Source organism: Rhinichthys klamathensis, unplaced genomic scaffold (assembly GCF_029890125.1).
Source record: "Rhinichthys klamathensis goyatoka isolate OS25496 unplaced genomic scaffold, OSU_Roscu_1.1 h1tg000090l_1, whole genome shotgun sequence".
Taxonomy (NCBI): domain Eukaryota; kingdom Metazoa; phylum Chordata; class Actinopteri; order Cypriniformes; family Leuciscidae; genus Rhinichthys; species Rhinichthys klamathensis.
Genome location: NW_026606629.1, coordinates 383,761 through 400,427, shown reverse-complemented (window position 1 = coordinate 400,427; position 16,667 = coordinate 383,761). Strand labels below are relative to the sequence as shown.

Below are 16,667 nucleotides of genomic sequence, written 5' to 3'. Positions count from 1 at the left end.
TTGTATGGGAGCGCTGAAGTGTCAGGTGTGACTGTGGCAATGGCAAATGGTTTACATAGCTGACGACATCACAGGTCAGGTAGAGGCCCCTTAGCAGAATTTTGCTTAGGGCCCCAGGGAGGTCAGGATCGGCACTGGGTGTAGCAGTCGATTCTGTTCCTTACCGGAATTCCTGTTCCCTTTACGCAATCATACTACAAATCATGCGTAGTTGCCCAGATGAGCAAAAAGCACAATTGAATGTACGGGAAGCCAAAAGGTTAAAAAAGGATTGTATTTTTTCCGAAATCTAAGCGTTTTTTTTTTTTTTTTATTAGAAGCGAGTTTTCCCCCATCTGTCAATTCAATCCAGATTATTTATTTTTAAAAAAATAATAATAATAATTAAAAACCAATAAACAATACTATGAGGAACTCTTTTTCTCATGTGTATTTTGGTGACATTTAACATATTGTTAATACATTTTGTATACTGTTTACAAAGTTGTATATCATAAACCTGTCATCTTTGACGTTTGCAATCTTTTTAAATAATAATAAGACCATAATATGAGGCATTGCGTTTGGACATAAACACGATCAGATAAGGCAATTTGTATGGGCAAAATTCAACTGAATATATTCCTTCATATAGCCCGTGAGTTTTGGGGGTAGTGCCCTTTTTTCAGGTCAGAGCAACTGCCCCACAAAATTCCTGTGCACGTCCCTGGTCCAGACGCTTATCCAAAGAGACTTACATTGCATTTCAAGGTACTTTCTTATCAGTTCTTGCTTTCCCTTGGAATCGAACCCATGACCTTGGCGTTGCAAGCACCAACACTCTACTGTTTGAGCTACAGGAAAGCAGTCATATACATAACATTATAATGAGATCACTATTGCAATATAATGTTGTAAATTATTTGATTTAGTTGCTCGTGTTTCAGTGCGTTGTTATGGAGAGAACGCATCCACAACAGACGGTTACAAGCACGGTCAAGTTCACGTGCGCATTTGCATCCTTTTGTGCAGATGCAAGTTGTAAAATTACTTTTATGTTGTATATATTAGATTATAAAACGTTTCGTTCCAATCCTTGATTCTGATTGGTCAATAGCTGTGCTTTATTCACGATAAAACACGGCTATGACTGCTTCACCCAACGGTTCTATTTATCACTGCAAAACACCCTTAGCAACCACCCTTATCAACATAAACAAAGAAGAAAACGTAAGAATTAAAAGGCTGAGCCCCAACTAAGGAGAACCGCGTCAAATATCACCACAGTGGAGCCGATTGAAATGAAACAAATATTTAATGCATGCACAATAAACGGAGATGTTCAAATAAATTTAAATAAACAACAATGAAAAAAATGTATCTTGTTAGGCAGTATTCTAGCAACTAAATTAATAACATTAATAAAATAGATTAAAGACCCACTCCGATGAAAATAATGTTTTTCTAGGTGTTAACATGTTCTTGTGGCATTTTTCTGATGTTAGAGGACATATCTTGAGAAAAATAAGCTCAAAGTTGTATTTCTGAGTATTTCTACATTCAAATGGCTGTGAATCAGTAGCAGACGCTAAAATGCCGGCTAAAATAGACTGGAGTTGTGACGTAGTAACTCCACTGGGCGTCTCCACACGCGACGTCTTGGAGTGAAATAATGATCGGTGATCGGTGATAACTTTGATTAACTTCGGATAATAATAATTAACGTGTATATAATACTGTTGCCCCACCGGTATTGGGGGTGTAAGCTAGCGGGAGAGACAGAGCTCTCAGCAACGGGCAGGGGGAGGGTCGTCTCCGTGCCAACGGCTCCGCCCACAACGCAGAGGCGAATTGCTAATGAGCTACTGCAGCTCTGCTGAAGCGAAGTCCCAGAAAACGGCACAGGTTTTGTGATTTTGGCTAAATATGGCATAATCATAATTTAAAGACCACTGGGAATGTTTAAAAATAGCTCAAAATATGATCGGAGTGGGACTTTAAAGACTTATCAAAATATGTGCCCTTGTGTTTTTATTTATGTAAATATTTAGTAAGGTTTATTTATAAGTGCAGAGAGAAAATAACGGAATAAACAGAAAATGAAAGTTTTCTCATGCTGAGAGTTAAGCTATATTTGTGTGAGGAAATATAACATATTGTGTTGTAAAAAAAAAAACGTTTGAGAACGGTTCCTAAGTTGTTTTTATTTGAGCTTTCATGCATATTACACATTGAAACGTTGTTGCTGTTCACAGTCAGGGACTAATTTTTTCTAGCGGATGGAAGACTTTTAGTGATTTTACTTCATGAAAGTTGCGCTAATACATATCTTTTAACCTTAATATTTGTATTGTGTGGTAACTGTTTTCCGCTTTGCGTCGTGCCTAACAACGCCCTTCAGCCGTGACTTATTCACGATACAGCACACCCTCTCGTACCTTATTGCTTAATTAATTTCATATAGGATGCGTTTGGCAGAGTTTATTAACAAATAGCTAAGCTTTTCATTCACTCTTCAGTGTCTGCTCATACTCGTTTTTGAGATCTATCAATACACAGAGCGCTGACTTAATGAACAGTGTGCAGTGCGGAAGATTCCTCAGAAATATCACTGTGTGTACAGCAATCTGATCTAAGAGGCTGTTTCACAGCAATCCCCATGTGCATTAGTCTGACATAATCTCAGTAATTATGATAGTAGTGTCTTTAAGAGCCACATCAGAGGGACAGAGAAATAAGAGGTCTTAGGTTCTTTAGAAGTACTTGCAATTATCTATCTTGAGAGCATGACATAGCTCTCTTTATTTTGTCAATTGATCATCAGCATTAGTTTGAATGTTAGTCCATTATGACTGACCTAGATCAAATGTTTTGATTTTTTTTAATTCATTTATTTGTGTACGGTATTGTTCTAAGGCCAAACAAATGCATTTAGACTGTTTATAAAAATGTCAAAATTGTTTCTTCACCCAGAAATGTAAATTTAAATATTTATTTCAGATGTATCATGTATGACTATGTATTATGCACAATTTTTTTTTTTTTTTACCCTCTGGTGGTGTTCAAAAATTTGTTTTTGTTCTAAAAGAATTCTACTTCATTTGAATGGTATGAAACTCAGTGACTTTTGTGGCAGGTGCTATGTGACCACAACATTTTTTTTTGTGGAATTAAAGGTATTGTAGGTAGGAATTTTATAAAAAAAAACTTTTTTCCAAATTTGTTTAAACTTTCTGTATATATCAATGCATAATTAAAATGTAAGTACTCTGATAAAAAGAGTATAAAAGTCGAATGACTCTAGACCGTTTAATCGGCACTAAACACAGCTCATTATTTCCATCCGGGACTAAACAAAGGATTGGCTTAGGCGACTGTCACTCTCTCGCAACCATGGCAACCACCCTTTTGCCACACAGGACCTGCCCACTTGCCCATACCCGTTTGATTTGAGGAATTCAAGAGGCACGGAACCTAAGAATAGCAAAACAATGGCAGAGAAAGACCAATCAAAATTCACATATGCAGTTCGCGAAGGCAAAAAAAGGAAGACAGTAACGTTACTAGAAAAGGTAATGAACAAAAAGTCTTTGGATAAACAACGAAATAAAACGCGTTTCAATATCGGCGTGGCTTTCCAGCGATGGCGAGAACTGAGAGACCTCAAGGGGCTGAAAAGTGACGCCTTGTGACGACCTCCTCTGCTTCGCCCTCGACCCCGGATCTGTCCTCGAGCTGACGATGCGGTACTTGTCTCTGTGTAGTCCTCATCATCAGAGTCAACAATGCTTTCAACATGGAAACTCTTACATGCAGAACACCATAGCCTATGTTATGAATGTTACACGAAATTCATCTTCATCACAGTGTAAAAGATGGCAATGGAAAAACGTGTATCGTGCAACCTGTTTTTAGCTTTGCCTTATAGATAACTAGCTCGTTAGCGAATCAATAAATACATATTTTAAACTTTACCAATATCAATATGCTAGCTTGATAGTGAGTACTAAAATACATCTTATTTGTTTATCTTCATAATGATAAAGTTAGATTTTTTTATTACATGTGATTCTGATATGATGTCACTACATGCACTGCGCTCCTTCCTCTCCGCTCGTCTCAGGTAAATAATGCGTCTTCAGCTCAGCGGTCGGAGTCGCGCGTTCATGTGTTTTTGGGGCGTGGCTTTGGGAGGAGCCCAGAAGGGAGGGGGTGGAGTGAATGGAAATAATGAGCTGTCTTTAAAACAGTCGTGAGAGGTCTACAAACACTCGATTTTTATACTTTCTTTTTCAGAGTACTTACATTTTAATTATGCATTGCTATATACAGAAAGTTTAAACAAATTTGGAAAAAAGTTTTTTATAAAATTCCTACCTACAATACCTTTAATAAAAAAAAAAAGCTAAATGATCGTAAAAAATAAATAAATTAGTCACACTTGTGTTGTATAGGAAATTAATGGGAAATACAAAAAATATGAAAAAAAGGGAGGAATTTGGGTTACAAAGAAAGTTACATTTCAGTTACAAGTGTGACTCCCAACTGAACAATACCAGAGGGTTAAACATAATATCCAGCACACTGCTCAAGTTTGTATCATCACAAAAATATTTTTAATGAGCAACATTTTGGTCAAATGTGAAGGATTTATATGTTTCTAGTTAATATTTCAATTTCCTCACTTATAGTTCTCCCTCTTGTTTTAAAATGTTAAATATTTTTGTTATATTTCATCCATAGGGCGGTGTATCATATATCATATTTCTGTGTTTGTGTCATCTGCTAGACCCAGAGGTGCACCCCCAGAATGAGGAGTACTGGGGTCATGTGAACCCTATTGGTCCCCGGGCCTGTTATGATGAGGGAAAGCGTGTTGCTGAGACGATGTGCTATGCCTACATGAAACAGGTAGGAGTGAAATTGAGAAAAAAAAAAATTATCAACGACCTTTTTGTCCATGACCAAGACGATGACGAGACGACACCAAGGTCATTAAACAATGTCTGTGACTATATCAGCATGCAAAGCCTTTGATGAAAAAGGACAAGGCTAAAATGTAGTTGAAAAATAAAAACCTTAGCAAAAACTCTTTATTTCTGTCGACAAAATATTGCAGCTCTACGAGCTTTCATGCTTGCGGTTGCTAAATTTTAATTCTAGAGTTTAAATCCTTCAATCAGAGCATTTCTTTTACTTTTTCTGCCCAATGTTTTACTTAATCATTGCAATATGGCATCCATGCGCACAAACTTTTTCTGCACTGCGGAAGCGCAGGCGATGATCTGAAAACACAATCATCAACAAACAAGCTGGAGTTCAGCGGTTCTCATTTGAGATATTCTGCTTAAATGAAAGTTTCATTCAGTCAGTCTGTGTTCCTTCACGAGCCGCTTGCGCTGTTTGCTGCGACTAAACCGGCGATCAAACCTTCTCAGCGATGACCTATAACCGTTATATGACCAAAAATCCATATAACGGTATTTTTCTAAATTATACCCGTTTCACGGTATATGAGTTTTTTTTTTTTTTTTTTTTTAAGCATGACTGGGTGTTAACCACATATTCTGACTGACAGAGATAGGAAATACTGCTGTAGATTGACTTAGAATGGGCTACTTTACTGCCATGAGTGAATATTGTAGAAACAATTCACACTATACAGGTTTGCAAGGCTGTTTACAAAGAGGTGCCAGGCCAGCAGGAGGCGCTTTAGGAGCGTCAGAAACAGCGGTTTCCCCGGTAACGGCTGTACACAAAGCAGCGCAGCGCTCATAAACGCTGCTTTATCTGATAAAGATAAAGAAAGATTCAATTGAAATAACATCAAAACTTTTCTAAAGACCGTCAGTTCACTTCAGATACATTCATATGAAAACACCCGTGACTTTGAAACGCGCAGTGCTCATGTTTATTCAATGATGTCAATGCCAACCACAAATAGATTTTCCAAAAGGCTGTGTTGGTATTGTGAACCAATGTAAGGGAAACACTGTAATATAATTTGACAGCTATCAATTATAGTTTAACCTATCCATCTTCACCGTCACGCTTAGTGAACACATACCACAGCGCAACAGTGTTAAGCAACCCCTCTCAAACAGTGTCGCGCCGCGTTATAATCGTTGTTAAAGGGACATACACTGGTTTTGCTATATATTAAAAATTCATCTCACAACAAAAATAAACACCGGTATTCGGTATGAACCAGTATTCCGCCCAGCACTAGGAATTACTATTAGGAATTTCACCTTTTTAATTTTTGAGAGAAGTTTCTTGTGTTACCAGTTTTAATAATGTAGAGAGTGTGTTCATTTATGTGATAAACAGCATATAATAAATCAGGAAAGTGGATGATACCCTAACCATGAGTATGGATTGACATTCTCTTTTTTGTTTATAGGTGAAAGTGCAATAATTCTGATGAAATGTAAAAATAAATTTCTCAAATGACATTAATTGTCGCTTTTATAATTTTGAACAAAAGAATAATTATCAATTGAACCATTATACAGCAGGACTAATATGTGACATTTTAGTGACTAAAACAGCCAACTAAAACTTGACTAAACAAAAACAGGGCAAGGTACATTTACCACTTGCTAAGACTAAATTTAAAAATAGCTAACGAAATTAACAGTCACAACTGGATTTCTGCACTTGATTTTTTTTTTTTTCACTCTGCTCTCTGGGTGTATTAATGTAGAGAATTAGACGCCTGGGAGTTTGCGCTGAAAAATGTGCCATCCCATTCTTATTCTAGTCTACTCTGTTCTTTGCTGTCGCATTCTTACCCGAGCAGCATACCATAGAAGTAGACGTATTGTGTAAGAGCCAATTACCAGAGGAAGAAGCTAAGAACTTGAAATAATGATACAAGAATTGCAGCTATTGATTGTACATCAAAGGGCTAGCATTTCGATGCTTGGAGGACTGACAAATATTTGTGTGGAAAAAAAACAAGAGAGCTTGGCAACAGTAGCACGGTTAGCTGAAAAACTGAATGTGAATCATAAATGATGAGCCAAACCATTTGCAGCATTTTTGGCTATTGTTATTCAGCAAGCATTCATATGCACATATTTGTGTTGGAAGTGTACATATGAATGTTTTTACAAAAACAAAAATCATGATTCACTGATTATTTTTGTACTAAAATGTATTCTACATTCACAAAAAAAAAAAAGTAGGAGTAACTTAAACCACACGTAAGCAAAAAATCACATACTCTAGGTGCCATATAAACGTGTTAAGATTACATTTTATATATAGATATTTCATCTTAAATATGTTTCATTATACACACAGTAAAATAGTAAGAAAATCTTTGTTATAGCTTGATCTGCGAGGTTTCTCTGTATACCAACACGGATACGCAAACAGCTGGTGAATGAAATGTGTAATCTGTGCCTGTATAAAAGGTATTTATTTAGTTTGAACTGGTTTTGATGATGACACACCTGGCATTGCTTGAGGATCTTGCTGCGCGTGCTCTCAACCAGGGAAGAGTGCATCTTTAGAGAGCGTCATATATTTGCGGACTGACGAAAGACTGTAAAGGAAAGGTTGTGCGGGAAGCCCTTATAGCAGGGGTGTCTAAATCCAGCCTGTGGCCCGGGTATGAATTTGAAACGGCCTGCAGCTTGTCTATTAAAATATATTACATGTGGGATGTGGCCCACCACGCATAATTTATAGACCTTGAATTTTCACAACGTCAACACAAGGTGAGAGCATCAGACTTATATGGAAGCTTGTTTCCACCACTGAATAAAAAATAAAAACTTTGATACTTTATATCACAATTTGGACCTTTTTCTCACAATTGTACGTTTACATCTCACAATTCTGATATGAATTATATAAATTCACAATTGCTAGTTATAAAGTCAGAATTGCTAGATATAAACTCACAATTGCGAGTTATAAAGTCCGAATTGCGTGTTATAAAGACAAAAACACTGTTTGGAGTATGGATACTCACTCATTATATACATTTTGCACATTTTGAACAAATAAAAGTTATATAGTGTACCTTTAAAATGGATTAGTATTAGATGCTAAATTAAACTTACTAATGCTTACATTTAAAGAGCTAAACATAATAAATACATTCATAATTAGGACAAAATGAAGTCTTGCACACCTTGGCATTATCTAAATGTTGATATCTTTGGGCTCTGAGAGACATAGGCAAGATCACAATGATCATCTGGCTCTCTGATTCTCTGTGACAGCTTCATTTGCTGCCTGTGTCTGCTGGTTGAACATTCTGATATGATTGATTGGCACCACCCTTTGGTGCAGCTGATTTTATCTGTTTTTCTTCACTTGGTGTCACTCTCAGATTGTCTTTATCGCATTCACTGTTCCACCAGTCCACATATTGTCGCTCTACATGTCAACACATGAGAAATGCTGCCTCACAAGTTTGATTTGAATATCATCAGTGATGTGTCGCATCTGGCAAATGTGGCATCTGACACTGACATTAAAAGGAAATTCGGTGACATTTGAGAAAAATAAAGTCTGTTTGACTGGAGAAAAATAAAAGTAATTTTTCTGTTATTTAAAACTGTCATTTTGTTTGTTTAAAAATAATCTGTTAACCACCCTTTATGCAAGGTGAGGATAATAGGCCAGTTTTGTTCAAACATCTTTCTGATTTTTTGTTTTTGCATAAAACACAACTTACAAATAGGAACTCCCGCACGCTATCAGTACTTGCAAATAAAACTTTAATTTAGCGGCAACGTTTCGGTCTTACGACCTTCATCAGGCATATACCAATGAAACACAACTTAAAATGATAGTTCACACAAAAATGAAAATTGTTATCATTTACTCACTCTCATTTTAAACCTGTATTTCTTTCTTTCTTATGTGTAAAAAATAAATAAAAAATAGGCCAAGCCAAAAATGGCAAAATATTTAGTGGTCTTTTAATAGTCTTAACCATTTTAATCATAAATCATTGGTCAGGAAATTAGAAAGAATTGCACAGGAATAGCCTTCCCCAACTTGCAGACAGCTTTTTACAGGAAGAAGAGTCAGTGTTGTTCCACTCAATGTTAATGGCTTCAAACAGTTCATGAGTAGTTGAAAAATGTCTCCCAGCTCGTGTTGAGTTTAATATGAGACCAAATATTAACAATAGCACAAGTGCTGAATTCAGTTTACTTTCATGGCTTATTTCACTTGAACAGTCAAATACACACATTTGTCAAAAATGCCCATCTTGGTGAGTATTCAGGTAAACACAGTCAGTTATGTCTAAAGTGAAAGTAAAGCGTTTGGTGAAATTATCATTATATTGGATCGATGCAGAAGGTCCTAAAGTGACAGCAGCCTCATGTAAGCTTGTCGTTAATGTTAATCAAACAGCAAAAGAAAAATAATTATTTACTACTCTTGACTAAATATTTTTCATAGCTTTATTAAGAATCTGTATATGTAATTCATACAGTGCAGTTCATACTATGCCATTGCTATGCACTATAGGGTTCAAATCTGGACTCAAAACATCAGCCTAATGGACTTGTTCTCAAGCCACTTCTTGGTTGTCTTCACAGTTTGGGCAGGAGAATTGTCTTGTTTAAAAATAGCATCTGATTATTCCTCTTAAGATAACAACCTTTTATTTGTAGGAAGCAAGCCATTCTGCAATATTCTCCTGTTACTTCAAAGTATTAATTGACTTTTCACCGGGAAGTATCTCACCAATATCAGCAGCTAGTAGTCAAATATTAGATTAGGTAGACCTAGAAATTGACCGGTCTCATTTCTGTACAACTCCCTCCCCTAGCTATTTCAATATATATATATATATATATATATATTTTTTTTTTTTTCTCACCCATCTTAACATCTGTGTCTGAGGCAAAATCATTGGGCTGGTGGAAGTGCAATCATTCCATGCAATCATTCATGCTCAATAAAGACTTAATCTTCAGTCTATTCACTCTTGAAATTGTATGCTTCCTTCCATCCATAGCAGTTGACTTCCCTATTCATCTGATTGCTCTTTTCTTTTCTGACTACAGACAGACTCCGTTCTCCTCTGACCACACATTAACACTCATTTGTGATTGGAGTAAGATTTATAAATGAAATCTCTTAATTTCACACTTTCAAAAACATGCTTCTCAAAGTTGTTATGTATACATTGTTTAAATGGATAAATCCATTCAAATATTTATCTAGATACTATATTAATGCTCAGTGGACATGTGGTATGGTAGCGCTAATTATTGCTTATGCTGTTCACTAGGGCTATACGATATTTAAAAAAATAAATTGTTAAATAATGCGAAATGTGGTATGTAAGATGATCATGATTTGAGTGTGTAAATTAAATTTATATTAAAATATATTTAAAAACTGAAAACAATATAACCAACGTACATAATATGGGGGGTCTGTGTTTTTGGATCATGTTTTTATTTTCATTTTCATCACACTTTCACCAAATGAAAACACAATAAAACCAATGGATAAACAGCTTGAATATTCAATCTCTACATGGGTGGGAATTAAACGCCCCTTTCCACTGATTGGTCAACCAAACATAAAACTATGCCGTCATCAGTTGTTGATGACAATAAATGATATTAACATGACTAGTTAATTAAAACGGGTCGAATATGTGAAAAATTAAAGGTTTCTTTGTTTTCCTGAACAAATAAGAATTCGACTTGATTTTTAGTTTATACATTCAGTGGTAGAAAATTAATAAACATCTTAGAATATTCAACCTCTGCATGGGCTGGAATAACTAAACCGTCATCGGTTGTTCCTCAGTTCCGCGCAACAATAATAGTCATCCGCTGCTACAGTTGTCAGGTTTCTTAAAGTGTTCATTGCAACTACATTTTCTCATCAAACAACCAAACGAAACAAATGGCTCGACACAAACCGTCCTGGGGCAGAGCCTAGACAAGTCTTTCTTCTGTGTAGGCATAAATTTGGCAAACTATGCGTGAAATATTAGATTATCTCATAAATATTAATTTACTTCCCATGTGCTCCCACAACTACTCCCTAGCCTATCTTTGGCACATCGCCTGTTTTATTAATCTGACAAACTATCAAAATCTGTGTGGCAAAGCTGCGTGACGCACTGGGCAGCATGAAGCGAATGTATTTACATTGTAGTGAAGCGCAGACCATTATCAAGCTGAAAGAAATCATGCGGAATTCTTTTTTTTTTCTTTTAATGAAACACGAAAAAGGCACCGTTTTCAAATTGTTCTGATTTCAATATTAAATCAAAAAACAAATGATCGGGAGATTCCCTGATTGTACGTTTCACATTCTTTTGGCACTAACAAGTCGACAGCAGCCAACTTATCTTCTCAGACTAGATTTATGAGAGCACCGGCTTGTTGATTGTCTTGCATAAGTCATCGGTAGTGCACACACACAACGCCAAGTAACAGTTCCCTGCTACCTAAAACAGACTTTTCATAACTTTTTGAAGTATTGAAATCATTCAATTATTGCAAGCTTTTGCAATATGCAAATCATGATTTGTAGTATTCTGATCATTTCGATATATTGTGCTACTATTTTCATTTGTAAGTTACTGGAAAAAAGTGTCTGCTAAAGGAATAAATATAGAGGAGCGGAATTCAGGAACTTCTTTAACCCGAGTGAAAGCCGCAGCTACAATGTGTCAAAACCATGTGCGATATGCTCTGATGGCATTGTGTTATTACCACAAACACACCACATCACATGATGTGTGCACTTGATATTTTTAGTTGGAGTGGTTATCTTGGAAATCCACTCTGTAGATATTTCATATGTGGTTTAATCTCTGGTGTCTCATCTCGATCCCTCACATTTATAAATGTATTAAAATGAGGTTGGTAAAACACTGATCTGTCACCTTTAATCTCTATCTGTGTCTTTCTTTCTAAATTACTTAATGAGTCCTTTTCAGTCCCTTCTGCTGTCCCTCTTCCCATTACATCACCATCCTTCACAAACACACCAGTTTCTGGAATTTTCCTTTAGGAGGTTCCTTCTTCTGTTGGCATTACCTGTTATTCAGCTCTGTGTCTCCACCGTCACCCCAGGCATCAGATGTTCTGGAGTTGTGTAGACCCATCATTGATCAAAAGAGCTCTCTCAGTCCATATTCAAACTGATTGAAAGCCTTTACAAAGTATCCCCCACAGTATTGCTCCAGGGTATTTTGAAGATCTCAATTTAGGTCGAAATGTGATGTGCTTTGCCACACGTTAATGAGATTTTACAGTCCGTAACGTGAGTGTGTCTGTTCTTTATTTTCTCCGACTTTCATTTACAAATGTGACAATTTAAGAATAGTAGAATAGTGCATATGGGAAAACTAGGCCTGGGATCAGAAAATGACTTGAGCTGGACTCAAACTTGGTTTGCGATTGTGCATGTGCACAGGCCACTTTATTATTTATTTATTTATTTATTTATTTATTTTTTCATCAAAAGGATCAAGGTTACTCGAGTTACCTAACATTTTAGTCAGTGGCATCACACACTTGCTTCAGGCGTTGTGTCTGAACAGTGGTAACACACAGACTCATCATCGCAACTAAAGCGTCCCATGCAATCACATGATAGCCTTGCAATCAGGCTGGTGCCTTACCTTGCTAAAAAGGCACTTATGGCTGTCCTTGTTTTGTCCTTATGTGTTTTCTGGCATTTTCGCCACCCATCTTTCATTTATAATGCTATTTATGAGAGTTTTCATGTTTTTATTCATGCCCACAGAGATAATTATAGAACTACTGAACCTAAAACATTCAACTATTCTTGGTAAACTCTCTATACCTCTCTTACGTTGTTCCAAGGCCAGTGCTTGATGTGGACACAAGTACAGGCTTTACAATGACATGGACTGTGTTTAATGATTTATGTAGCTATTATCATATTTTGCAGTTATAAGCTGTATTGTTTTATTTGCATGCTCATATTAGAGCTGTTAGTTCAGTTCATAGATAAATCATTAATAAACACTGCAACATTTCATAAAAAAGAATTGTTAATTTCGATTTCATGGTCATTACATGGACATTCTTGTAGTGTGGGACTGTGGGTACTGCGTATTGCTCATGGGAACAGTGGTAAGATATTCATGTTAAAATATTTTGCCCTGACCAAGCCTATTGTGCAGAGATGACTAAGTAAGCCATTCATATTTTAAATTCCCTGAAAAGTTGAAACACTGTGGCTCTGTGGTGCAGAAGGGTCCTTATGAGTCTTTGGAAAGCATTATTTTTGCAGCTCTATTGAATGAGAATGCTAGTAGTGCAGAAATAATTAATCATTGACCTTTTCTTCACGTTGCTTATTCCCTGTGATCTCTCTTTTGATTATTATTTAATGTTTTAAATGTGTGTGTGTAACCGTGTGTTCTGGCCTTTTAACCATTGTGGACAATAGTGATTTGTTACTTTGTGATGAGAAACCCAGAGTGTTTTAGAGCATAAGTGGTCAACCATTTCGGACGTCCCACCACACTTTTAGTCTTTATAGGGATGCCATAAAATAAACATGCCAGATTGACACTACATCATTACTTTTATTATTAACATTAGCAAACATTACATGGATAGTTCAATTAAAAAATGAATCTGTAATCATTCACATATCATCATGTCGTTCATCATGTCTTTTTCCACTGCGGAACCAAAAGTACTAATTTAGACTTGACTAGATTTGTACTGTCATCTTGTACAAATTTGTACTGGTTTTAAAAACAGGCATGAGTCAGCATAATTGGATGACTTTTAGTCCACATATACGTCAACAGTCTCTCATAATTATTTTAGGAACAGACATTGTCGTAAGTAGTTGAAAAATAGCGCTGTGATTATCAAGGTCCAGGAAAAATTAATGTAATGTTAATGCTATTTTCATTTATATTAAAAAATAATAATTCAATACTTTATTGCCATGCCAACAACTAATTTTATTAGCAGTTAAACAGAAGTTTTGTAACCGACTTGTAACAAACCTTGAGAAGCAGTCTGTATCCATTTGATTGTTGTCCATTTGATATAGCCTAATCTATGAATCAAACTGAAAATAGGTCATATATGATGTGCTTGCCTTTTTATTATGGTCTTTGTACATTAAACTGAAGCATTCACTTAATCAACATCAGCCAATGTAGACATTTTTATTAAAATCAACTGAGGCCCTGTTTACACCTGGTATTAAAATGCAATTTGGTCGATCGGATCACAAGTAGACGGGGGAGACACATTCCAATTTACACCTGGTGTTTCAATCCTTCTCTTTTGTCCAATTCTGTCCTGATTTCTTCGAGGGGAGGGTCTGTAGGCGGGTAAATGTTTTTTGTTTTGTTTTTGATTTTTTGATCTAATTGACAAAATAAGCTCGCACAATTTACACGAACGCAACCAGAGACGACGGAAAAACAAGACCACGCTGAGCGTGGTGAGTGTGTGTTAGAAATCAGGAATGGTGAGAGACCATTGTGCTTTAAGTTTTTTTTTTGTCTAAAAACTAAACTTGGGTCTCCAGCCAAAGTTTAAATTCCGTCCGTCTAGCGGGATTCCCATAATAATGTTTTACGCGTAAGGTCAGTAGGCGGTCTGTTTGCGCATTCGATCACATGAGTGTTTACACAACGAAAGCAATCCAGTTGAATGCGTTTTCGACTACCTCTGGAAGCGGTCAAAAGTGGACAAGCTCAAAACGTTTTAGACCCCATTTACACCTGTATTTAGCGTCGTCCATCGACCAAAACGCATCTTAATCCCAGGTGTAAACAGGGTCTGCGTCAGTAGCCTATTATACATAAAATTCAAACAGAATATAAAACAATCAAATAAATGTTTGCCAACACAAGTCAGCACGTCAAGGTATTGCTGTGTGTTACCACTGTATATGAACAGTATCTGTCCAGATGACAAACAGTAAAATCTCAAGAAAGGCTGGGCGTGTACAGTACCAATATGTCACCCTATATGTGTAAATATACATCATTTAAGGGTGGATATTGATATTGGACCTGTTGTTTATTCATAATGTTTCTCCTTTGAACTGGTATAAAATGTCATACTCATATTGTCCCTCACAACCGGTCATATAACAATTAGGATAACTTATAGGCTTGTTATGTGTCAGTTTGACATGGCATTGAAGAAACAGAAAAGGAAGAAATAAGAGGATGTGTACTCTGACTCTGACATGACCCAAGACAATTCCAAAAAATGTGTTCTCATCTCATCCAGCTGATGTATAGCCTAAGTGGTACAGTTGTTAAAACGAGAGGAAAATGAGTCCATACATGTTTTCTGCTAACATTTTGGTTTTTTAATGCTTTATTTAACATCACAGCTCACATGGACTACACAAGTGGAACACTCAGAGTCAGATACACGGATGATTAGGTTTTGACGACGCTGCTGGGGAATAACCTGATTTTCTTCTTGTAATCAAGGTTTTCTTGTGTTGCTGGGGTATTGGTATGCCTGTAAACCAGTAAAATTGGTTATTTCAGTAAGCTGAGTATTGGTAGTTATTAGTGTGGAAATGAAACACACCGTCTTTTGATACTCCAAACCTTTTGAACCATCTTAGAAAACTATTTGTTTTATCATTCCACTTCAGAGAAGCCGAAATAGTAGTTCCAATGACCTTAAAGCTGCCTTAAGGCTTATACTGTTATATTAATATAGCTGTTGAAATGAACATAGCTGCACTTTCAGCCCAAAATATATTGTGAGATTGGATGCCAGCCATTCAGAAGCACTGAAATGTGCATGATGCAAAAGCACGTCTTCCCCTGTGGTACTACTTACAGAGCTACAGGCTTTCCAGCTATGACCAACACCTTGGAAATGTTTGTGTGTGGCCACGTGGTTTTTAATGGGAGAGTTTCAACAATTTTGACAGGTGGACCAGGGAAATTTAATGATTTATGTCACATTTGCTTGAAATAAGATGCCGTATGACACTGTTAAATTACAAATGGCATCCATACATACTTGTACAGATTGACACTTATGCTTGACTCTCGAGTGCTGCTGTAAATAAAGCAAAAGAGGAACAGACCAAATACTAATGGATTCTGAAATCCATGGACATTTACATGAATTCTTCCAATAAATGTTTTGCTTATATTTTGATTCAAACCGAAAAGAAACCAAAATAGATGCATTTTCATTAGAGGCCTCGGACCTTTAAACAAAAATGTGAAGGTATTGATACAAGGATCTCAAGTATTAATACAATATTTTCAAGAAAAAGGAATACATTTTGAGCTTAATCTGCATGTAATCCTAATGTGTTGTTCACTGAATATTGCTGCATGTTCACTAAGCAATTAACACTTGCACCCGAACTCGTGTTGATGAGGTTTGCATGTGGCTGTGTCTCGCAGGAAGGAGTGGAGGTGAGGGTGGCTCGGATATTCAATACCTTTGGATCTCGCATGCACATGAATGATGGGCGAGTGGTCAGTAATTTCATTCTGCAGGCTTTACAGGGAGAGCCACTGACGGTAAGACCCGTTCACCTCATTAAAATTATGAACCATGTGCAGTGTTAATTACACCTCATAACTCTACAGCAACTCTCATTTCAACTCATTTCAACTTCACACAGATGAGACACACATACGGGTGTTACTTGCATTTTGAAGTAACACTCATGTGTGTCTGTGTGAAACT

General features: G+C 36.5%; 1 protein-coding gene across 1 annotated transcript in view; it reads left to right on the top strand.

Moving 5' to 3' along the window:
- uxs1 (UDP-glucuronate decarboxylase 1) overlaps nt 1-16,667 on the top strand; it is a 93,268-nt gene that overhangs the window by 62,004 nt on the left and 14,597 nt on the right. The window contains exons 9-10 of the mRNA XM_056251779.1: nt 4,769-4,890; nt 16,379-16,498. Coding sequence (XP_056107754.1) covers nt 4,769-4,890; nt 16,379-16,498 — 242 coding nt within the window. The remainder of the gene's footprint in view (nt 1-4,768; nt 4,891-16,378; nt 16,499-16,667) is intronic.